Genomic DNA, 22912 nt, shown 5'->3' on the forward strand with positions numbered 1-22912 from the left:
CAGAGAGTTGAGCCCAAGGATGCAGCTGAAGCAAGTAAGTGGTGTCTACACTGCTGGTCCTTTTTGAGCTCTTCCTTACCCTCTGCACAGTGTTGCAATCAGACTGGGGGGCTGTTGCACTTGTATCTGAGTGGGAGCTTGCATAGGAATGATTTCCATTTTGCAGAGAAAAACACAGAGGTATTGTCTTGCCCATGGCCTCACTTAGTAACAGAGTATCAGCTTCCCACCTTCACCTCTAAAATCTTTCAGAGTAGAAAATTCAGTCTTGGAAAGTCGCCTGCCCTTCAGACTCTGTTCTGAAGAGCAGCTTCCAGGCAATGTGAATGCAGAAGAATGCTTTTCCACCAAGGTGCAACCTGGAAGAAACCAAATTCAGCACCTTCTGATGAAAAGACCAGAGATCCTTCTCGAGCCACTCCCCTCCAAGGAGCTGGCACTGTAGAGCTGTGCTGAAGCCCTGAGGCAGTGCTTCTGTTGTAGCCCCAGGAGCAAGCAGCATTCCCCAGTGAATCCCGGCTGAGGGGCTCTGGCTGCAGCGCTGTGTGCGCTGCCCCGAGGGCGGCAGCAGGGACCTTCGGGGGCAGCACTCAGCCCCAGGGCACCACCCAAGCTTATCTGCACTTTCTTTTGGGAACTTGCCCAGCCTGCCTCTGAAACAGGAAAACGAAAGCATAGCAATACTGGCTTCTCCTTGTTTCTTAGGGAAAGCATCACTGCAGTTTGGTTTGAAATTCGAAGAAGGTAGATTTAGATTAGATATTAGGTAGAATTTATTTTATAATGAAGGCAATGAAATGCTGCAAAGGTTTTTCCAGAGAATCTGTTGTTGATTTATCTATGAAGGTGTTCAAGGCCAGTTTACATGGGGCTCTGAGGAACCTGATCCAGATGAAGATGTTCCATTTCCCAGGGGTTGGACTAGATGGTGGTTAAAGGGGCCTTCCCACCAAAATTGTTGTAGGTTTTCCTGGGTGATTGTATGATCCTTGTCCCATACTAGCGTGCCAGTGTTCTACTTGAAGTTCTTTGGGATAACACAGAGATGTTACCCAGCTCCAGCAAATTTTCTGGCCCTTTCCATAGTGACCCTGTCCAGCACCCTCCACTTACAAGCTCCTCTTTGGTCCCTGCAGGCCTCAGCCAAGCAGCTGTCAATGGCACAGCTTCCAGTGTGCAAAGAAAACACCCTGGTAATGCCTTGAAGAAGAAGGTCTTGAGGAAACAGGACAAGATGCCCTTACTGCCCACTATGCCCATCATCCAAGAGGATGGCAGTGTCCCATGCAACTCCTCAGGTAAGTCTGCTCCATGGCAGCTTTTTGCCATATAGTTATTTCCTTGCAGAAGGAGCACAAACTGCCTCCTGCAGGCTGTTTGCTGCCTGCAGGAAATACACAGCAGATAGTCCCTAGTGGCTCTTGTCTTTCCTTTGGGGGTAGCCTGCCTGTGCTATCATCCCAGCTAGAGTGACATAAGAAGAAGGGAGCAAGGAATAATAATTGGAATGCTCTTTTCTACTGATGCTATTTCCACGTTGAGAACTGACCAGAATTGAGCCTGGGTTGTTCCGGCTTGGCTTGGTGCTGTGGCAAAGCAGCTTCAGGAGTTTCCTCAGGGAGTTGCAGAGTGCCTCAGTCCTCAGGGCTGGGGGAAATGAGGGCGCTGGGACAAGAGAGGCCCCTGGGGGGTTCCCTCCCGGTGTAGCCATTCCCACTGGTCGTCCCTGTCTGGCAGGGAGTGGGAGCTCTGCGGCCTCAGGAACCTGCCGCTGGCTGTGCTACCTGTGGCACTTGGGAGCTGGCACTGTGTGGGCAATTGTCAGGTTTAGCCTGGAGCTGTGCCCAGCTGGGGGGGCTGGGAGAAAGCAAGGAGCCCCAGGAGGCAGACAGCAGGGAGGTGTGTGAGGCAGTGCCAGTTTGCAGCACATGGAAGCCTGGCTGGGAGCTGGGGCTGCAGGCCGCTCCATGGCGGGGTGCCTTGCCCGGGGCTGCAGCGCTCAGGGCTGACCCTCTCCTCACAGTGACCTCGCAGACGGCCACTGGTGCCGAGCGCCGACAGGAGCTGCTCCGTGAGCGTGGGCACAAGGACACAGCCTCTGCTGACCCACAGCAGTCCTTGCTCCAGGCACTCTCCTGGCTGGGTAGCGATGACTGGTAAGAAAGGCCCCGGTCACTCTGTCTCCCTCTTAGCGTTAAGGAAGCTTACAAGTGGATCTTGCCAGTGCCTCTGAGCCCCGACAGCCCAGAGGGCAAAGGACTCTGCTGAAACCACTCCAGAGCAGTGAGAGGATCAAGATTTGAGAGCAGCCTTTGCTTGGCCTCGGTCTGCAGCTGTGCTCCAGCTGCTGCCGCTCTGTGCTGCTCCCTCGCTTTGCCTGCTGCTCCATGGAGCTGCAAAGGAAGTCTTGAGGGAAGAGAGGAAGCTGTGGGATGAGATGATTTGCTGGCTGAAGGCAGCAGCAGGATGGCAGCAGTTTTGAGTGTAGAGATTTGGGTGCCTTGGGGCACTGGCCCAGTGGGACTGAGTAAGATTTCTCTCTGCTCCCAGTGCTGACAGCAATGGCAGGTGACAGGGTCTCCCTGTGACCTCCTGCATGTGAGTCCCAGAAGCAGCTCCAGGGAGTCGCTCTTTCTGAGAAATGGACTGATTTGTGCTTTCAAATCCCCAGCCTGTCTTTACTCCTGAAAGGCTCATGGCAGAAGGGAAGGAGAAAGCAATGAAACCCTCTAGGAATCTTGGACTTTTTGAATTCAACTTTTTTCTTCTCACTGCTTCATATGGGCTGGAGGTGTTTTGCCAATACTCAACATGTGTCCCACAATTAGACACAGAGAGAAGGAGGCCCAGAGGTGGTAACCCTACGAATGTTAGGTGATGCTGGTTAAGTTTTTGGTGATATTGGTTGTGATATCGGGGTTAGCATAAACTCACTGTTGGATGCTTCATTCACACAGGGGTACGGACTCCATTCACACTGGGATAAGCATGAAAAATCTGCCACCATGCATCTCTTTGTGCAGTCACATTTGCTTTGCAATTCTCTTCTGCTTCCTCTTCCCCCTTTTTGTTTGGTGCCCTTTGAGGTACAAGAGAGCTTCTGCAGGTGTGGGGGGTCCCGGTGACTCTCAGGGGTGCCCATGGGATCGGTCACCAGCCCTGTGCTGCAGCCCTGATGCCTCACACACCTTCCTGTAGCTCAGGGCTGCCTAGAGCAAGTGCTGAGAGACAGAGTTGTTTACACCTTTTAAATAACATGTTGCTGTAGTGGGCATTGTTTTTGGTAGGGGATTCTGGGAAAAGGCAGAGTTTCAACTGTTCTTTCCCAGGCATGGAATCTTATGGGACACCCTGCTGCTCCTTTTCTGGGGAATGTGGAGGTGGAGTGGAGTGGGTGAGACACAGGCCTAAATTGTAGAGTGGAAACTCAGCTCCAGAGTGCCAGTGCAGAGTCTCACTGCTGATCTGCCTGCTGGCACTGCCAAAGAAGGAACATGCCCCAATAACATCCCAATGGGATTGTGTCTCAGGGACATGCACAGGGAGGTGACAAGAAACAGGAGCATGACCCAGTCTCACAGCTTCTAGGAAACTGTGTCATAGGGACTCCATGGGCCAGACATTTCAGAAAGGCTGTCTTGTAAAAGAGCCACAAATGAAGACACTGAAACCCCTCTATTTGTCTCTTGGATTTGTGTATGCTTTTGACAGCCACAGCATCCTGCGGGAAGGAGCTCCACAATTTCATTAAGTACTCCTTGAAAAGCACCTCCCATTGTTTGACTGAGCTGCCAGCCTGGTAATTTCAGAGGGTGCTGCCTAGTTCTTGGGTGGAGAGAAAAATCCATCTTTTTGGTACTTGCCTTTCAGGGAGATGAAGGAGAAGGGACTGGTCAGCATCAAACTCCTGGCTGGGTCCCATTCAGAAGTCCTGCTTTCAAGGCTTCGTGACATTTGCTTGGCAGTTACCAGTGAGGTGAGAACACTCTTGTGAATTGTGCCCTGTACTTCATACACGGTGTGTAGAGTAGCTATGTGCTTGTTCATCTCCATGTGTGCTCAGAGACTGCCTTCATTTCTCTTTTTAGATCTTATATTTCTAATGTCTGTCAGGTTTCTATGGGATTTGTATGTAGATGTAGTTGTATTCACTGGTAGGTCGGGTATCTGACACTCATCTTTGAGTGAGCTGCCATTATCATGAAATGTACAAATGCAGAAAAAGATACTCTAATTATGTTATTTTCAGAGTCCTAGTCTCTGCCCGAGCTGTCATTCAACACTGCAAATTAGTCTGTAGGCCTGAGCGTGTGTTTTCTGTTTCCTGGCTGAGTGCTTCAACTGCTGGTGTTGCTTTTTTAAACAGGAGCACGTGACTCTTTTATCTTTATGACTGACGCCTTTATGGTTTGAAAGCAGCCCTTACTTTAATTTGGTTCTTTGTGTTTCAAAGAAAAGAGCCTAAAGGGAAAGCAGTTGACATTAAAGAAGGCTTAAGTAGATACTTTATGAAATTTCTTATTTTTAGGCCTTTAATATGCAGGTCTGAGGCCAGATATTGGTGCCAGTGGAAGTGTCATGCTGTGCATGTGCTCTTCTGCTCTTATTGTGCTTTTATGTTCTTCTGGACACAGTGGGATGTGTTGTCATTTGCTGGGACGTCTGTCTAAGGCAACTGGTTTTCTTTCCAAGGTCATTCTTATGTTTCCCCTCTGACTTCCCCAGGTGACCAACCTCCGCTCAAAGGTGTCCTACTCGGCCATTGTCACTCTGGGAGAGCTCTTTGTGACCTTGAAGAAGGACATGGACTCTGAGGTGGATGAGGTGGCTCGGGTCCTTCTGCACATGGTGTGGAACTCGCCAGAGTTTGTTGAGAAAGCAGCCAGTCACACCCTGGGGATCATGGTGGAGAATGTGACTCCTGCACGAGCAATGACTGCTCTCCTGGACAGTGGAGTCAAGTCGGTTCTTCTTCTTTCAGTGATATTCCTCACCCTCTAGAGTGCTTGTGGGTGGGGGAAGGGATGAGAGAAAGAATGGGAATGGTGGGAGGGAAGGGTCCTGTATCCTGCATCTTCTGTCAACTCAGTGACTGGATTTTCCAATCCACCTCATTTCTTTCCTCTTGTCCCCTCTTTCTGCCCTCCCTCAGCCTATGAGTTCTCAGAATGAAAGAGCTGTAGAATATGGGAAGTTGGACGAGGCCATGAGGATGATTAAATCCAGTTCCTGGCCTTGCACAGAGCACCCCAAGAGTCACACCATGTGCCTGAGATTGTTGTCCAAATGCTGCTTGAACTCTGTCAGGCTTGGTACTGTTGACCACTGCCCTGGGGAGCCTGTTCCAGTGTCCCAGGCACCCTGTGGGTGAAAAAGCTTTTCCTGATATGCAACCTAAACCTCTTCTGACTCATCTTCCCGCTGCTTCCTGGAGTCCTCCCAGTCTGTCAGAGTTGCCTAGATGTGGTGAATGCTGGGGAAGTGCAAGTGCCTGCAAAGGCTAAGGATAGAGCCTTGTGCTTCTGTGGGAAGAGGGACAATTGCAATTGCAGCTATGAGTGCTCTTTGATATTTCACTGCACTAAGCACAGAGGCCCTGGGAAAAAACATGCATCCTCATGATGCCATTAACTGGAGAAATAAGGAGGGTACTTGCTGGGGTATGGAGCACCTAGGGGAGAATGTGCTGGCTGTGACACAGCCTGCACAGCAGGTGCAGCTCCTGCCAAAAGGAGTCCTGAATGACTGTCCTGGCCATAGAGCTCTACTTTCTAATCAAACTGGTGTTTCATGTTAGCCTTGAGATGAAAAATCACTGCACATACACCTTCACAGGCCCACTACTATGGAATAGCTGATGCAAATGCTGCCTTAAGTGTTTGTGCTGAGCCTGATAATTATCAAAAGACACTCTCTAGAACTGGACAATCTGGGTAAATTGATTGCCACACTTTCCCCATCTTTGCAATAGGATAAAACATTCAGATGTACCCCTTGCCAATCCTCACAAAAGAAACAGGCTGCATTGCTGCATATTCTGCAACTTCACGGCCCACAGTGTGTTTTCTCTGCATCTGTATTTTTCCAAAGCTCTGCAGATTTGGGGATAAATGGCTGGAATGAGCCTCAGTCCTGCTGCAGCTCTGTGTAATGGGTGCCCTCTGATGGGTCAGCATGAATGGTCTTTCATTTCTAAAGAATTCATATGTAATCTAATTTTTTATCTTTCTCAGTGGAAATTGTGGCAAAGACACTGAGTATCAGGTCGTGCAGGGAGACTGAATTCCTCCGTCTTCCTTGCAGACAGTCCTTGTGTCCAATGCTAATTTGAGTTTCTCTGAGGACAGAAGCTTCTACAGGTGTCTGAAGCTGCAGGGAGAAGCCAGGCCTCCTTCCCGCAGCAGTGGCAGGGAGCACGCTCTGGCCAAGGCCTGTGCTGCTGTTGCTCCTTCTCCCTGTGCCCCAGTGTTTGCTCTCCTCTTGCCAGGAGCCGCCACGCCCAGGTGCGGAAGTGTGCGGCGCAACTGCTGCTGTCCTTGATGGAGAAAATTGGAGTCACGAAGCTCGCAGGCACACCCAGGGCTGAGAGGCTGGCGCACGCGGCAGGGACGCTTGCTCAGGACTGCCACAAGGACACAAGGTAACCATCTTCATTTCACCTCCTCACACAGGAAAACTGTCTTGTGTCTGTCTAGAAAGGTAAAACCACAAAAGAGTGGAAACGAAAGGAAATATTAAGTTACCTCACGGTGTGGATAAGGGCCATAGAGGCATGGAATACCCGGAGTTGTATGGGGTCCATTGGGGCCATGGAGTCCAGCTGCCAGCCATGTGCAGGACATGCCAAGAGTCACTCCATGTGCCCAAGAGCATGGTCCAAACACTTCTCGAGCTCTGTCAGCCTTGGTGCTGTGACCACTGCTCTGGATTACCTGGGGAAATGACTGTAGTGGGTAAGCTGAGGTTGTCCAGCAAGAAGGAGCATTGCCAACTTCCTGTGACTTGAAGGATTCTTTCCTGAGATCAAAAGAGCTCAGATTTGGCAGTCAAATAGTTTTGTTTGATCTTAGGTGCACAACACAGAGCCAAAATGTTGCCTCATGTTCATCACTGAAAGACCCAAAGCAGATCTTTCTCGTTAACTTAAAACTTTTCTAGAAGTATTTCAGGGCTAATGTATTCAGTCTGTCGAAACCTCTTCTGCAGCTTTCTAGAATGCTGTTGTCTGTGGCTCAATGACCTCTCAATTTCTTCTGGAGGAAAACTGGTTTCCTAGTGGCAAAATCAACCCAAGCCACCCAAATCCCCTTACTTTGATGATTCAATTAATAGCTGCCAAAAATACAGGAGCAACTAGCTGCTGCTCTGCACACATATAGAATAGTCAATAGGAGGCCTGAGGTGTTTTGTGCTGGATTCTCTGCCAGTTAATGGAAGGCAAATTATTGAGCAATGGCAGCAAGGTACTTCTAATGGGATCTGACAACAAAACAGATGTGTTTCACTTGTTCCCTGGGATCCTTTGATCCCACAGAAGCACACCCACAGTTTCAGAGTGAAATGATATTTTTCTCTCACTTTGCTGAGTAGGTAATGCCATCTCATGCAAGGATTGCAACGGATGACATTAAGGTATCAGCCTCTTCTGTTAACAGGTTTCCTTTGTTTGTTCGATATCCTTCCTTCCTTCCTGGAATCCTTCTTTCCTTCCTTCCTTCCTGGAATCCTTCCTTCCTGGAATCCTTCCTTCCTTCCTGGAATCCTTCCTTCCTTCCTGAAATCCTTCCTTCCTTCCTGGAATACTTCCTGGAATACTTCCTTCCTTCCTGGAATCCTTCCTTCCTGGAATCCTTCCTGGAATCCTTCCTTCCTGGAATCCTTCCTTCCTTCCTTCCTGGAATCCTTCCTGGAATCCTTCCTTCCTGGAATCCTTCCTCCCTTCCTCCCTTCCTCCCTTCCTCCTTCCTTCCTTCCCTCCTTCCTTCCATAGGCATTATGGACAGGAGATGGTGAAGATGTTGATAAATCATCCAAAATGTAAAATGCTTTTGGAGCGATCCATTCCTGCCTGTGACCTGGAAGATATTCTGAGAAGAATAAAGAAGAAAGTAAGTGCTTGGCAGGAGAAATGTCTCCTTTGTGCAAGTATAGCCACAGCTAATAGGACATCAAACATACCTAATCTGTCTTTATCTCATTCCCCTTCTGCTCAATCATTTTGCTCCTGGGAATGAGCTGTTAATCCCCAGCCTGTTCATCTGCAGACCACAAAGGAGCTGATATTCTTAGGGGAAAAGTGGGGCTTTGAATATTTTGACTATTGGTCACAAAGAGGAAAGGGGAAGAGGAGAAAGTGGGTTTACATTTAAGCATAACTCCCCACCCTGCTGTCCCTGCTCTGCTCCCAGTAAAGCAATGAAGTGAGAAAAGTGCTTCTGAGGAGAACAGAGTCTTTGCAAAAGACACTGGAAGCAGTAGTGCCAAGAGAATTTCCAAAACTGCAGCAGATGTCCCAGTCAATCCTAATTGCTATAATTACCGTCTGTCTTTTGGGAATACTGCCCTGCTGTCAAGCCCTGTGGAGCTGGAAGAAGCTTGGTGAATCCAGCAGCATCCAGAGGAAAATCATTTGTCTGGGGGGGGCCTTTCATTGTTTTTATCTACGTTATAGAAGGGAGCGTGTCCTTTGTGCACAAACAGGGAGAGCGAGTGTTGAACCAAATCATCTTCCAACAAAATTGGCCCACCCCAAAGAGTCCTAATTTTTCTGCTTTTTCCTATAAGATCTCTTGGTGCCTAGCAGTTTCCATTATTGCCATTTATGCTCGAGACTCATGAATTGGGGAGTTTAAACTGCTGCTCACTATGGCAGCACCCATAACCTGCCTTGGGCTATTGCAAACAAAGAGTTGGCATCACTGAATCTCTGGTCTGTTTCCTTCTGTAGGTTTGCAAATATTTCCCTAAGCCTTGGTAGCAGTGATCCTGGTTCTAACTTGTGTTTTTAAGCAGACGGTTTCCTATTCTATATTCGAAATGTTGGTGGGGTTTCTCTGTGTCCTTGTAGGGGATGGAAGAGCAGAAGGGTGAACGCCCATCTGTCAAGAGCCCTGTGAAGATGAGGAGCCATGTCTCAAAGAAGCCCCAGGCCACATTTCCTTCTAGTCAACGGTACTGAGCACTTTTGTTAGATGTGACAAAGCACACAACAAGCTTGACATTTCTCTTCCTCAGGAAAATCTTTCTGGAGAGATGGCCTGTGCCACTGATTCTTTCCTTTCCTACAAATTTTCTTTGATAAAAAATGCCTATATCTGCATTAATAATATTTGTAGATTGTCTCCCGTAATGATTGTCTTGAAGTCCATGCTGTTTTCAGAGCCTCATGATTCTCTAGCTTGAAATCACATCATGAGTAAAGCACCTCTGGATGTTTTGCTCACAATTATCTGCAGGTATTATCACCAACAAGCCATCATTTGCTTTTATTTTCCAGGGTGAAGTCGACCTCGGATGGACGCCTCCTACACCATCCAAAAGTCCAGGTCACGTTGCCTCCAGCTGTGGATGAAATGGAGATGCTCCAGAAGCTTGATGATCTCCTGGAAGCCAAGGGGTTTGAGACACGGATGGAAGGAGTGGCACTCCTCCTAGACCTGTGCAAAAACAGCCCCAAGCTCATCAGCACAAACATTGTCCAAGTATGTAGGGTATCTTCACTGTTCCTTCCCTTCAGCTCCTCTCCCAAGCCTGTAGCAATGAAGTTAATTCAGTCTGTCTTGGCACTACATCCTGCCTTGTTGGGACAGGCTGGTCCCTCTTACCCAGACAAATTTAATTCAGGTCCAGCATGCAGGACAAGTTCTTTCAGTCCAGCTGTATTTGTCTGGCAGGTGCCTATTGATGTTGTTCATCACATGATGACAGAATTTTCCACTGCCCTAACCTTTGCTGTCTCCTACTCCCAGCTGGGTTCAATGAAAGGAATCCAGCCACTGAAAGCATGGCAATTCTTCTCTTGATGAAAAATGGCTTTGGATGGGGAAGAGAAGTATCAGGCTGGGTTGGTATAACCCAAATATTTTTACAGAGATACTTCTCCAAACTCCATCCTGTCTTGCACAAACACAACTGTGGCTACTCATTTCCATCCTTGTCTCTATTGCACTTGGTAAAGATGGTGTGTAACCTTCTCGGGTATTGAATGCTCATTTCTACATCCCCTCTCCAAACAAGGACATTTTAATCCAGCTTTCTTGCTGCTTGTTCTCTTCACAGATTTTTGATCATTTTGTCCTGAGAATATCTGACACGCACAAGAGAGTGAAGCAGATGGCGCTGGACGTGCTGGCAGAAATGATAGCCATCCTGGAAGATGCCTTGAACCCCGTGATTGTCCGTTTAGTGGAAGGAATACTAAAGAGCCTGAACTCAAAGGATACCGGGGTTCATGCTGCAGCTGTGAAAGCGCTGGAAAAATCCGTTTCTCATTTTGGTAAGGCTGACATGGACTCTCCTCAACTGTGTCTCTGCCTCTCTGACACAAGAGAACACTGAGTGCCATGAGAGCTCTTGTTGCCCGTGGAACACTCCAGCTGACATCCACCAGAAGCTGTGGGGGTGCAGTCCTTAGGCACCAGTCCCCCAAGAGGCTTGAATGTGCATCAGCATTTCCCACAAGTGCCAGGAGCCCTTGGCTCTGTGCTGCTTGTCTGGAGAGGAGGTCCTGGACTACAGCTTTGCTACAATTCAGAGGCAAAGGGGATTTTGGAGTTTGCTTGGACCCCATTAGAGTTCCCAAATGAATAGCTTTGCTGTTGCCATGAAGGGACACTGGCCCATCATGGCTCCTGCAGAGCAGCCCCCTGGAAGGCTCCACATTATAGGCAGTAGCTGCCTCTGTTCCACCTTTCCCATTTGTCTTCTTTTTTCAAATGGGACACTTATGATTCACCAAGTGCATTTCCTTAAAACAAGCAGATAGAAATCCAGCTGTCAGTGATGTCTTGTTCCACATATTGTTTTCATGGGGCAGGATGGCTGTGGCAAATACCTACACAGGCAAGGACTGCTCTAAATTCCTTTGTCACAGAGATTTATGTCAGCTCTGAAAATGCTGGTCGGGAGAAATATGCCTGACAAATGGAGTGTTGAAGAGGCAGATCTTCAAGGGGAGTTTCCACTTTCTCCACCTCAGCTGCTCTGTGAACTCCTGAACTGCCTGACTCTGTGCCTTTGTGTATCCCAAGTCTGGGCTTCTTCCTGTTTGCTCTGGAGTTCAAAACCTTTTCACTGCTTACGTGTGATTGAACTCTTGAGGTCCTTGATCTGAAAGTTTAACATAGCTCCAGGTCCAGCAGACAACTTTGCATTGACAAATGTGAACGGAGAGGTTTTCTTTGGGAATTTGAACCCCCCTCAAGTAGGCTGGAAGGAAAGAAGTACATCAGCAGAAAATTACTTGATTTTATAAATTGGGGCTGCCCCTGCCCTTCCCCTCCCCACTCTCCTTTCTCCTAGGACCTCAGAAGAGTGAGCAGAAACATGTGTTTCTCTTGTAGATAAAGTAGCACTGATGAAAGAGTTCAGCCACCAATGGAGTCAGCTGAGTGGCCAAGCTCTGCTGGATGTGACAGAGTGTATCACAGGTATGGCCTCTGCTAAGCCAAGAGGTCTCCCCAGGGAGCATTTCCAGGGCATTCCTGGCAATAGACAGTAGAGTAGCTGCTCCAAATCAGGAGGTGCTGAGCTTGTCCCTCCTGCCCAATGCCCATGGCAGCTGTGTTTGGCAGGTTTTCCCTGGCTGCTGCAGAGGTGTGCAGTACCTGGCACGGGGGTGGCGCTCGGCCTTGGGGCCGAGCTCTCACTGGGGCATCTCAGAGCCCACCTCCAGGAAAGGGAGGGGTTAAAAATACCCGAGCTGGCTCTTCTCTTGGGAGCTCAGGGTCATCTCTGGTCCTTTAGGGAAAATGTAGCAAGTGCTGTTTCAGGCAATCCGTTTGTTTTGTCCTCACAGAATTCTCATCTTGCTCTTGAAAAGTTTTGAGACTGAACCCTGCAGTGCCTGGGGGTCACAGCTTAGGTCAAAACTCAGCACCCAGATTAGGGGCATGGATTTGGTGCAAGGCAGCCATTGGGGCCAGAGGGGCAGAAGCAGAGTGCTGAGGCTCCCTGCCTGTGCTGTCAAAGTGACATTGGACTGAGCATTTCAGGGTGTGCAAACAGTGTCTTCCTGTGTCAGTGCTGTCCAAAATGCTACAAATGCAGCTGATAATTGATTCCTCAGAGGAGCTTGCTATGTCAGCAACAGCCCAGGATTGGAAAAGTGATAATCTCTATATATAGTGGACAAGATGATTTACAGCCTTGCTTTAACTGGGTCTAAATGCACTGCTAAGTGTGCCAGCATCTTTAAATGCAAGGTTTCATAGATGTTGTGTCTTCTTCAGCAATCTCAAATGCTCAGTGTTCGGTGACTGAGAATGTCAAAAGCCCTTGAAAGGGCATTGGGATAAAGTAGATGTCTAGGAAGAGGGAATTTAGTTTTGGAGATAATTTGATCTCTTCTTCAAATAAAGGAAATAAACATAAATTAGGACTCTTTTAGGAAGAGCAGATGTTCTCTCTGAGATTTAGTGGGAACAAACAATGTTTTCTCAAGTTCCATTGTGACCAATGTCTTGAATTGGATTTTAACTGAAATTAACACCCATTTTGAAATGGATGCCATAACCCTTTTCCTGCTTGGCAGAATTGGTTTTGGGCTCTTTCAGGAAGTGTTTAAATGTTGATGATTGCTGGTGGATTACGAGCATAAAGAAAATGAAGTCTCTTCCACCACAGAATTAGAAGTGGTTACTGCATAACATTTTGCCTGATCAGAAAATATGAATGGTGTCCAGAGCATTTCAGGTTTTGATGTCTCAGCCACATCTGCCATGCAAGGAGCCTGTTGGTTGTCAATGTTTTGTCTGTGTTTGACAAAGTTCAGTTCAGAAATTGAGCAGGGAGTAGGCTTCAGAGAGAAAGGGAGAAGACACTCGTGTTGTGGTTAAATTTCATTCATCTGTGTTGCATTTTTCTCTCTACATTCTACTATTCCAGTGCACATTGCAAGAAAAATGCCATTAACATTGGGAGGGGGAATGACATTAAAATGTGGAGATGCACAAATGCCACAGCAATGAGGTCTGGGTAATTACCTAAGACACCCTGAGGTTTGAAGCAGCTGTTTGTTGGAAGGCACAAAAGCATTGTGCCAAAGACAGCAGCTAGTCACTGATGTTTCTAATCCAGCTGTCAAGCAGCACCCATGTCTGGTGGGCTGGAGTTTGGAAGTGTGGTCTAATAGTGCCCTTTGCTGTGTGCCACTGAGCAAAGGGAAGAGCCAGATTGGATTCTGGCACTTTGACATCAAGGGTCACAAAGATGGAATTGTCCTTTTTCTTAGAAACCTTTCAATTGAATCTCCATGGTGCATTTCCAAATCTTCAGTGTGGGTTTAGACAACTTCCTAATGGAAATGAAAGGGAAGTTGACATTTTAGTCATTCTTGATGTTGAAACAGGTTGTGAAATGATCCAGTAAAGGTACAAGTTCTGCCACAGGTGCAAGTATTTGTTTGGAGACAGTACTCCTGAGGTGTTGGTGGTTCTATTTTGGGGAGGATCAGCTGCTTTGGCCATTTCTGGATCGTGGGGCTCTGTGTGCTATTTCACTGCTCTTAGGCAGAGAGGCTTCCAAGAAGCAAATCTCGAGGTGGATCCTTGTTTGCATTAAGGTTGTTGTTTCAGAAGCTTGTGTCTCTGTCCCGGCAGTGCTTGTGGAAGGGGTTTATGCCAGGAGCCCTGAAGTGGTCCAGCGCTACGCCCTGCCCGTGCTCTGGTCCTTCCTGGAGAACAAGGCGCTGCCTGTCCGCAGCGCCAATGTGCGCACGGTGGTCACCAGGCTCGCCTCTGCCCTTTACGAGGTGATGGGCACCAAGCTGAAGAAGCGTGCTGCCAGCCAGCCCCCACATGTCCAGGAAAACCTCTCCAACATCCTGGGCTGGTGAAGGCTTGATGTTCTCCAGCAAGTTGACCAAGTGCTGAGATGGACTCCTGCGGTTCTGACCTTTTAGCTGTGCCAAAATTGACAAAATACTCAGGAAGGGTGTGCATCTGCCCCTGCTCTCTCCACTGCCCTTCCTAGTCATGGCATGCTCAGGGGCCTGAAGACAGTCTGGATTGAGGACAAAGTGAAGGACTAGCATGGCTCAGCCTCCCACCGAGGTAAGGTGGGAGCTGGGCCGCTCTCTGGTGGGAGGAAGGGTCTTGTGCCAGCCTGGAGAGCCTGTGCACATTGCCAGGGAGCAGTTGTGCCCTGCAGGTGCCCCCTGCCATGAGCTGTGCTGCTGCCAGTGCCCCGTGGAGCTGTAGGGCTGCTGAGCTGTGGGGCAGGGAGAGGAGCAGGAGGCTGCATGTGCAGCTGAGCCATTGCTGGGAAGCACAGGGCTCTGGGCTCCCTGCTGTCCCAGGGCAGCCCAGAGGCCAGGGAGTTCCCCTGGGAGCTCTGTGGAAGTGGCTCAGGGTGTGCCCCTGGCCTGCCTCCAGAGGGTGATGGTAGGAGAATGTTTCCCTGTGCAGCTATTTATGAATTTCCAAGAAATGTGTTCTATGAAATATGGAGCTTCAGATGCTTTAGGTTTGCATTGCAGCCTCTGTTACATTTTGTGTCTCCATTTTGCAGACCTGCCTGGCTCCTGTGTTTCCACCAAGTTTTCTCTGGACATTCTTTTGTGCATTTACCCACAAAGTCCTTTCCTGCTGTCCAGAAGAGCTCTTTCCTCCAAGCCCAGGAAGAAGCTGCTGCCTATCCCAAGAGCGTTTGAAGACAAGGATTTATGCATTAGCCTGTATAGTTCCAGATGTACATATGTTCTGATAGTTATCTGTAGGTTTCAATAAATATATTTTGATTCTATCTTAATAATTTTGTTGTTATATTTTTTTTGTGTATATATTTGGTGGTATGTTTTGTTTTTTTATATTTTATAGTTTTATATTTTTTCCCATTGACATGCTAAGGATGGCCAGGTCCTTGAGACCTTGAGATGGGGAAGGGAGAGCCTCCCTTTTTTTTGGGTGTTTCTCTGGGAGGGCGGGGCCAGTGTGGGGAAGGAGGCCAAGGCCACGAGATTCGAAGCAGGTAAAGGAGCGTGGGGGGGCAGTTACTGGTACTCACCCCTTTTTGGCTCTGGAAGGAGGAAGGCAGCTGGAAAACCTCACCGCACCATCCCAGTGCCAGGAGCTGCCTCTTCTGGTGTTGGACCTCACACCCCTGCCAGGATGCTGTCCTGCTTCAGTTTGCTATCTCCAAGCATCCTGTTGGAGCACCGGGACCGACACTGCTCCAAGGATTCATGAGCAGAGTCTCTCCTCCACCCTTCCCATCTGGGACACAGCTGCCATCACCCCCAGCTCTCCTGCAGCTGTGCAGGGATCCACACACCTGTCCTGTCCACTGGGAACCTGCCAGAGCTCACTGCCAATGGCGATGGTAACTGCACCAGGGGGGAAAAGAGCACACAACCAAAGGAACTGTGACTGGGTTCCTGTTAATTTCATAGTTATTGTTGTTTAGATTGGCCTTGTTGTATATTTAGTAGAGAACTGTTCTTCCTGTCCCCCTGTCTTTCACTGAGAACCTCTTGATTTCAAAATTATACTGACTCAGTGGGAAGGATTTTACTTTCTCCATTTCAAGGGAAGGTCCTGCTTTTTCCCTAGCACACACCTGTCCATTCAAACTAGGATACGGAGCATGAGGTGCAGGGCTGATGTGTGAAAGCAGGAGGATCTCCTCCAAAGTAACTTGTTTAATTGTCCATTTTATTACTTCTCTATTTACTCCACACTACTAAGGCAAGGCAAGCTTTGCTTGCAGGCAAAACAGGCATGGGATACACTAGGGTCCCTTGCAGGATCAGCAGGGCTGGCAGTGACAAAGCAGGCAATCTGCTCCATGGTGAGCCACTACACAGCCGCATCCCAATGTGGGTTTAAGTAGCATGGTATTATGGAGAACTCCTTTTCTGCATCAGATACCAAAAGAACGTTCACAGCTTCTGGTGGCAGTCAGCTGGAACATTCCACAGGCAACACGAGCTCTCAAGGCACTCAGTGTTCTCTAGTGTCAGAGGCAGAGACACAGTTGAGGAGAGTCCATGTCAGGGGTCAGCCTTCCCAAACTGAGCAATGGATGCTTCTGCCACTAACACTGACAGGAAATAAACAAACAAAATTTCTGTGCACACCAGGGCTACCTGTGGATTAAATTATTTCTGTTTCACATCCCGGCCAGAACAACATCGTGGTCAGAATATCATTGTTCCTAGATTCTCTAACACTAAAAATATTGCTGGAGAGTTTTTGTCATTCCCATAGATTTGGTGACATCCAGACACACTTAACAATCCATTTGGGTCCAAGTTCCATATTGCAGACGATGTCTTTGGGCAGCCTGCAAGTGTCTCAGCAGAGAATGAAAAGGGATGACAATACTGACACGATTTCTCTTTGCTACTTGAAATTTAAAAGCTCCGCTCCAGCCCACACTGGCAAAATTGTCAGAAGAGGCAATTCTTCCCCACAAAATGCTTCATCTCACTCAAACAAGAAAGCCACCAGCCAACAGTCTTCTTTACTCCTCCACTGCTTTATTTGGCTATTTCTCTAATAGGAATTAGCTTCATTTATTCTTACTTTGTTTCCTGTGTTCCACGGGGCGCGCGGCGGCTCCTCCGTTGGGTTCGCGGAGGCAACGGCAGAACGGCCGCGCGCTCCGGCGGCTCCGCAGCAGCAGCAGCAGCAGCAGCAGCAGCAGCAGCAGCAGCAGCAGCAGGAGCAGCAGCAGCAGCGCCTGTCTCGATCGGTTTTCCGCTCGAGTTCCCGCTCGCCCTCCGTGCCCTTCTCCCTCTCAGACTCCCTGTGATCCCGTTCGGTCCCGTCCTTGTTGCGCCTCTCCCAGCCCGGCTCATGCCGCGCCCCGCAAGGCGGCCGTGGGCGAGCCGGCCCCCTGCCCGCCCCTGTCGGGCACGCCGCGGTGCCGCCTCCGCGGGGCTCAGTCCATACCGCCTGTGGCACGTTTTGAAGAGCCTGTGGACGAGCTCCTCGCTGCGCTGGTGGCGGTGGTGGAGCAGCAGCGTCTCTTGGCTCCGCCTGGCGCGGGCCCTGGCGCTGGCCCGGCCCCGACCGAGGCCCCTCCCGCGGTTCCGCCCACAGCTGGCCCGCAGCCGCCCGGCTCCCTCCCCGCCGCCGGCGCATTCCCCCGAGCGAGCCTCGCCGCCCGGCAGTTCGGCCGCCGGCCCCGAGGCGCCGGAGCCCGGGGCGGCTCGGGAAGCAGTGGCGGCCGGGGCGGGCGGGTCCCGCGGGCAGAATGCCGAGAGCGCGGTGCCGTCCGCACGGGCGGAGAAGCCTCCCCTGGAGCAGCTGTACCGGGAGGGCCCGCTGCTGGGGAGCGGCGGCTTCGGCAGCGTTTACGCCGGGACCCGGCTCGCCGACGGCGTCCCGGTAAGAGACGGGGCCGGCTCGGAGCGGGGAGGGGGGCGGCGAGCGGCGGGCGGCGGGCGGCGAGCTGAGCCCTCCGCTCGCCTTGGCTTGCAGGTGGCCATCAAGCGAGTGTCCCGGGACCGCGTCTTGGAGTGGGCGCGGCTGGTGAGTGAGCGGGGCCAGCGGGAGCAGGCGGCGGGGCGTGGCGGGCGGGGTAAGGCCAGGCCCGGCCGGGTGGGAGCCGGGACGCTGCGATGGGAGCGAGCGTGGAGCGAGCGGGGGCCGCGCAGCGTCCCGGGCCATGGGCAATGGGAGCTGCGGTGGCGCCGGGCAGGGGGTGGCGAAGGCGAGCGCAGCATCGGCGCCGCTGACGGCATGGCGGCTCCCCCGCAGCACGACGGCGCCCTTGTGCCCCTGGAGCTGGTGCTGCTCTGGATGGCGTCGTGGCCCGGCTTCCGCGGCATCGTGCGGCTCCTGGACTGGTTCGAGCTGCCCGACGGCTTCGCGCTGGTCATGGAGCGTCCGGAGCGCTGTCAGGACCTCTGGCACCTGCTGCACGCGGGGGGGTTCCTGCCAGAGCCCGTGGCGCGGGCGCTGTTCCGGCAGGTGCTGGGGGCCGTGCGGCACTGCACCAGCCGCGGCGTCCTGCACCGCGACATCAAGGCCGAGAACGTGCTCGTTGACCTGGCCACCGGCGAGGCGAAGCTCATCGACTTCGGCTGCGGCACCATCCTGCAGGACACGTTCTACACCCAGATGGCCGGTGAGCCCAAAGCCGGGGCCCAGCCGGGCAGTGGAGCTTCTCCCCTGTGCTTCCCCTGGTGGAACACACAGGGAGGGAGGGAGGGGGAATGCTGCTTCAGCCGGCTGCAGCCAAGTTGCATTTTGGCAGGAGGTGGCTGGGAGGGAGCAATCAACATTGGCCTGATGAGCTGTGCCCGTGTGCCATAGGAACGCGGGAGTACTACCCACCGGAGTGGATCCTCTTTGGCCGCTACCATGGCCAGCCAGCCACCATCTGGTCCCTGGGCATCCTGCTCTATCAGCTGGTGTGCAGGCACCTTCCTTTCAAAAGCAGAGAGGACATCGTCCGGGGACAGCTCTTCTTCCCGCCCCGGGTGTCTCAAGGTGGGGATGGGCCTTCAAGGCACGGGAGCAAGAACGGCTTTGGGAGAGGGCAGGTGGCACATAAGTGTCCTGCTGTTGCAGCTGGGGAGGAGGTTTATCTCCTGGGCTGAGCTGGACGAGGTGGCAGGTGTACCTCTGCTGCTCTCTTCCAGAAGAGAGGATGGATGGGAAGCTGTGCGAACAGCTCTGAGCACTCTTAGTGTGCTGTGGGCACTGTGAAATCTGGGAGAGCATGGACAGGAGCTGACCAGCAGTTTCTGGTTTCTCTCTGCAGAGTGCCAGCACCTGATCAGGTGGTGCTTATCCATGGACCCTGCAGACAGGCCATCCTTGGATGACCTTTTAGAACATTCTTGGGTGCAGAAGCCCCACCTGGCCCAGGAGACAGCAGAGATCCATCCCTCTGCACAGTAGAATCCAGGATGCCCGCAAGCAGCAGCTGCTCGTGTCTTGTGGCTCTCAAAGAATTCCCCAGAGCATTTCCCAGTGGCCCTGGCATGGAGCAGAGAGCACAGCCAAGGAGGTGCTTCCTCAGGTCCCCGGCGATTTGTGGAGGGAGCGGCTCAGGGCTCCCCATCCTATTGGAGAAATTGTGGCACAGTGCAGTGAAGTTGCCACAGAGTGGAAAAGGGGAAACATCCCCCTGCAGCTCAATGGCCTCGTGATGTCCCCGCGAGCCAAGGCACATCTGGCGTGTTCTTCTGGAGATCAGCGCAGAGCTGGAGAACGCCGTCCTCGAGCTGGCCACTGGCAGGGCAAAGCTGATGGGCTTTGGTTGCAGCCCCTTCCTAGAGGACACGCTCTGCACCCCGACGAAATCAAGATGAGTCCCCAGGCGGTGCAGGGGTGGGGGGATGCTCGTGCCTCCAGGCATGGCAGGGCTCAGCCTGGCCACGTGCCGGTGGTTCCCCTTGGGGTGGCAGTGGACAATATTAATCTTTCTGCCAACTGCTCAGCTGCTTTTTGGTGGGGCAGGGGATGGATGTTGTGGAAGGGGAGCCGGCTCCTGGCCTCGCTGACAGCTTCTTCCTGCCAGCATGGCACAGGCTGGGGTGGGGGCATCCGGCCTGACAAAAGCATGCATCCATGTGGATAGGGAGCAGCAGAGGGGGACGGGTTCTTTAGCCATGGCCCAGCTGCTCTGCTTTGCAGGCCCTTGAGGAAGGGGTGGGCATACAGGTGGGAAAGGTAGGGTTTTTCCCCACCACTGGAGAGATTTTAGTATCATAAAGAGCGGTCAGACCTTCCCCAGGCCCGTGAAACGGTGACAACCTTTGGTGCTTTTTCTTGTTTCCAGGTATTGTTTTGAAATGACTTTCATGCAATTGTTCTTTGTTTTTTCCAGAAAGATTGCAGCTTGTGTCCAGACCAGATGGAGAAGCACCGGTACCGTCCCTGGAGTGCATCCCATGCAGGTGCTACCCGGGGAAGGTCCACGGTGTGGATGTCCCCTGCAAAAGGATGAGGACCTTGTGTGGGATCGGCTCCTCTCCTGGCAGCAGGTCTCCAGAGGTGGGTACCCGGTTCCACAGCTCGGGTGGCAGAAGGGCTTAGGGCAAATGGCAGCAGGCACACGAGAATGTCGCTCTTGCAGCTGCTGAGGAGGTTGTTGTGCCATGCTTGAGCAGAAGAGGTGGAGCGTGTCCTGCCACGCTGCTCTCCTCTAACAAGGAGGGAATGGGCTGGGAGGTTTGGGCTCTGAGCACAGCCAGCAGCCTGGCCTGAGTATAGGCTATGGTGGGACAGGGGGGACAGGAGCCTGCTGCCACTGACCGTGGCTTTCTGGTTTCTGTCCCCAGGCTACCAGCAGCTCATGCCATGGAAACGGCACCGCTCGACCTGCCAGTCTGGGAGGGCTGGACGGCAGCGGGTGTTCATTTGCTGCCAAAAATAAATCATTCATGTTACTAACATCATCATCATCATCGGAGCATTTCTTTCATCCTTTTTTCAAGCTTTTGGCCTCCCTTCTTCCACCGAAATCTCTTTGCCTCTTTCCTCATCCACTTGGTGGAATTGGTGGGGGGGGTTTAAGTAACACAAAAAGTTCAGCAACAATTCCTGTTGCCAACCGCAGCAGTCTCTTCAAGAACCTGGAGTTGGTAGCCAGGCCCACATTTCACTTGGAAAGGGGAGTGGTTTGCAGGGACAAAGATGTCCCTCTGCTGCAAAAGCAGGGAGGAAATCAGAAGCAGCAAAATGCAATTTCAGCTCTACCCCCGCCCAAAGTTGTCTGCATCTTTGCCCTCCACTCCAAAATAGGCAGGCAAGGCTGGACTTGAACAAGGTTCAAGTCCTTCATGGTCCCTTGGCATTAAAGGGATCAAGTAAAACTCTCGTATGCAGTAATTGGAGTACAGCTACTGTAGGGATAAAGGAAATGTTGGGAGCTGGGACATCCTTCTTGTCTCCTTTGTCTCCCCAGGTGTTGTAGCCTGGATAGCTGTTAAGATGGTTGCAGGTAAAGGAGCAGCAAGGGCCTTTGTATGGGATCCACGGAGATGTTTATTTCAGCCACTGCGTGGATAGTCCAGGGTCAGAGGCAAAGACAAAGGGGAACGTCGGGGTGAGGGTCCAGGTTGAAGCAGATGGGTGTCCTGGGCAGGGGGAGCATCAGGGAGCACTTACCAGGGGACATGGGGGTGGCACAAAGGTGGGGTTAGGGCATGGGAGCCAACAGGGAAACAGGGTGGGAGTGACCGAAAGCCTGAGAGACAGGGAGAGGGCAGGGGGCTGGCCCAGGGAACAGAACAGGGCTACATTGGCATGACAGAACAGGGCTTGCTATGAGAGAAGCCTCTCGTGTCTTCCTAACTAGGGAATGCCTTTTAGGGTCTCCACAGTGGGGTGTTTTGGGTTCAGTTTGAGTTTGGGTGGAGATACTGCTTTAGTGTAGTGGTTTTGGATTGTTAATTTGAACGTTTTTAGTTGTGAGATAGGATTAGGAGGAAGATAAAACAGGCTTAGCTTTAAATAATACAAAGACAAACTTTATTACCAGAAACTATAGGGGAAAAAAGAAGAAGAAAAATTAGAATAAAACTTCAGACTACTCTTCTTCTTTCCACACATTTGTTTTTTTTGCATTGACAGCATACAAAGAACAACTCAGTTAGTTTACCATTTCTAAAATAGTCATTTACTTGTTTCTTTCAGAGAGGAGATTCTTCAGCCTATAGAGATTTTTCATAAGAAACCATTTGTAAGTGGTCTTGCTGTTCTAGTGTTTAGCCGTCAGGGAGGATAGAGATCTGGTGATTATGTAATATTTTTTTTCTCAACTAACATTTTAATTCATAACTAATACTGAGGACCATATCAACTTATGAGGCACACTTAAAGGATTATAATAGTTGAAACAAAAGCTTACTCCACTTTTAAAAATAGAGGGTGTTTTTCTTCTTCTTCCCTAGGGAGAAGCAGGGGTTTTTTCACTATTTAAACCTAGGGCACTTACAGCAATTTTAACATTGATTTAATTTAACACCAACGCTTCTTCTTACATCTAGAGTTAGAATCTTTAATCCACCCCATATTTTTTATGTGTTATAGGGAAACAACGGATTCTTTTCTATAGCATAAAAAAAAGGGAAGAATTTCAGTCTATGTCTTCCTTCCCTCAGCTGAGACTTGACTCTTCTCATACTTTGATTTTGGTGTTTTTTGTGCTGTTTTTGTACATATTATCATTTTGGTTCTCTTTTTCTTTTTCCACAGGACAGAGAATAAAGTATTTGTAAAGTCATATTTTGGGCAGTGAAAAAGTTAATATTTTGCCGGGGCAGGAGAGGGTTCTGTGATTGTTTTTAGGTGGGGCGGCCGGAGCTCTTTACCATAAGGAGCCTTCTAAGGCCGCGCCGGGGCCGGGCTGGGATTGTAGGGCCCGGCCAGAAAGCGGAGATGAGTTTTTTGGTTGTAAGGTTGTTTTTTGGCGTTTGCTGTACGTAATGTTAGTGGTGGGCTGGTGGTTTTCCTTTTCCTTTTGCCAGCAGCCGAGGTTGGGGCCCTTGCCAGATCGGGGCCCAGCTGTCTCTCCCCCAGGCCGTGTGGGCGGTGAGGCAGGCCTTTTTTCCACCTTTATCTCTTACTGTTCACTTCCTCTTGCTGGAAACGGGATTGTTGGAACACTTTAGAGGAGACGGCTTATCCATAGTGTTCTGTTTTAAATTGTCTAAAACCGTGTGAGACAGATGGCTTCACATAGGAACATCCCCAGGGCTGCTGAGGGGAAGGCACCACTTTATTTGTTGTGAAGA

The 22912-nt window shown here is 50.7% G+C and overlaps 1 protein-coding gene across 1 annotated transcript in view; it reads left to right on the plus strand.

Annotated features, from left to right (window-relative positions):
* The window catches only part of LOC134041987 (serine/threonine-protein kinase pim-1-like), an 82426-nt gene that overhangs the window by 51478 nt on the left and 8036 nt on the right, over nucleotides 1–22912 (plus strand). The window contains exons 3-7 of the mRNA XM_062489059.1: nucleotides 17415–17549; nucleotides 17643–17693; nucleotides 17922–18291; nucleotides 18480–18656; nucleotides 18931–19049. Coding sequence (XP_062345043.1) covers nucleotides 17415–17549; nucleotides 17643–17693; nucleotides 17922–18291; nucleotides 18480–18656; nucleotides 18931–19049 — 852 coding nt within the window. The remainder of the gene's footprint in view (nucleotides 1–17414; nucleotides 17550–17642; nucleotides 17694–17921; nucleotides 18292–18479; nucleotides 18657–18930; nucleotides 19050–22912) is intronic.

This window comes from Cinclus cinclus, chromosome 3 (genome assembly GCF_963662255.1).
Source record: "Cinclus cinclus chromosome 3, bCinCin1.1, whole genome shotgun sequence".
Lineage (NCBI taxonomy): Eukaryota > Metazoa > Chordata > Aves > Passeriformes > Cinclidae > Cinclus > Cinclus cinclus.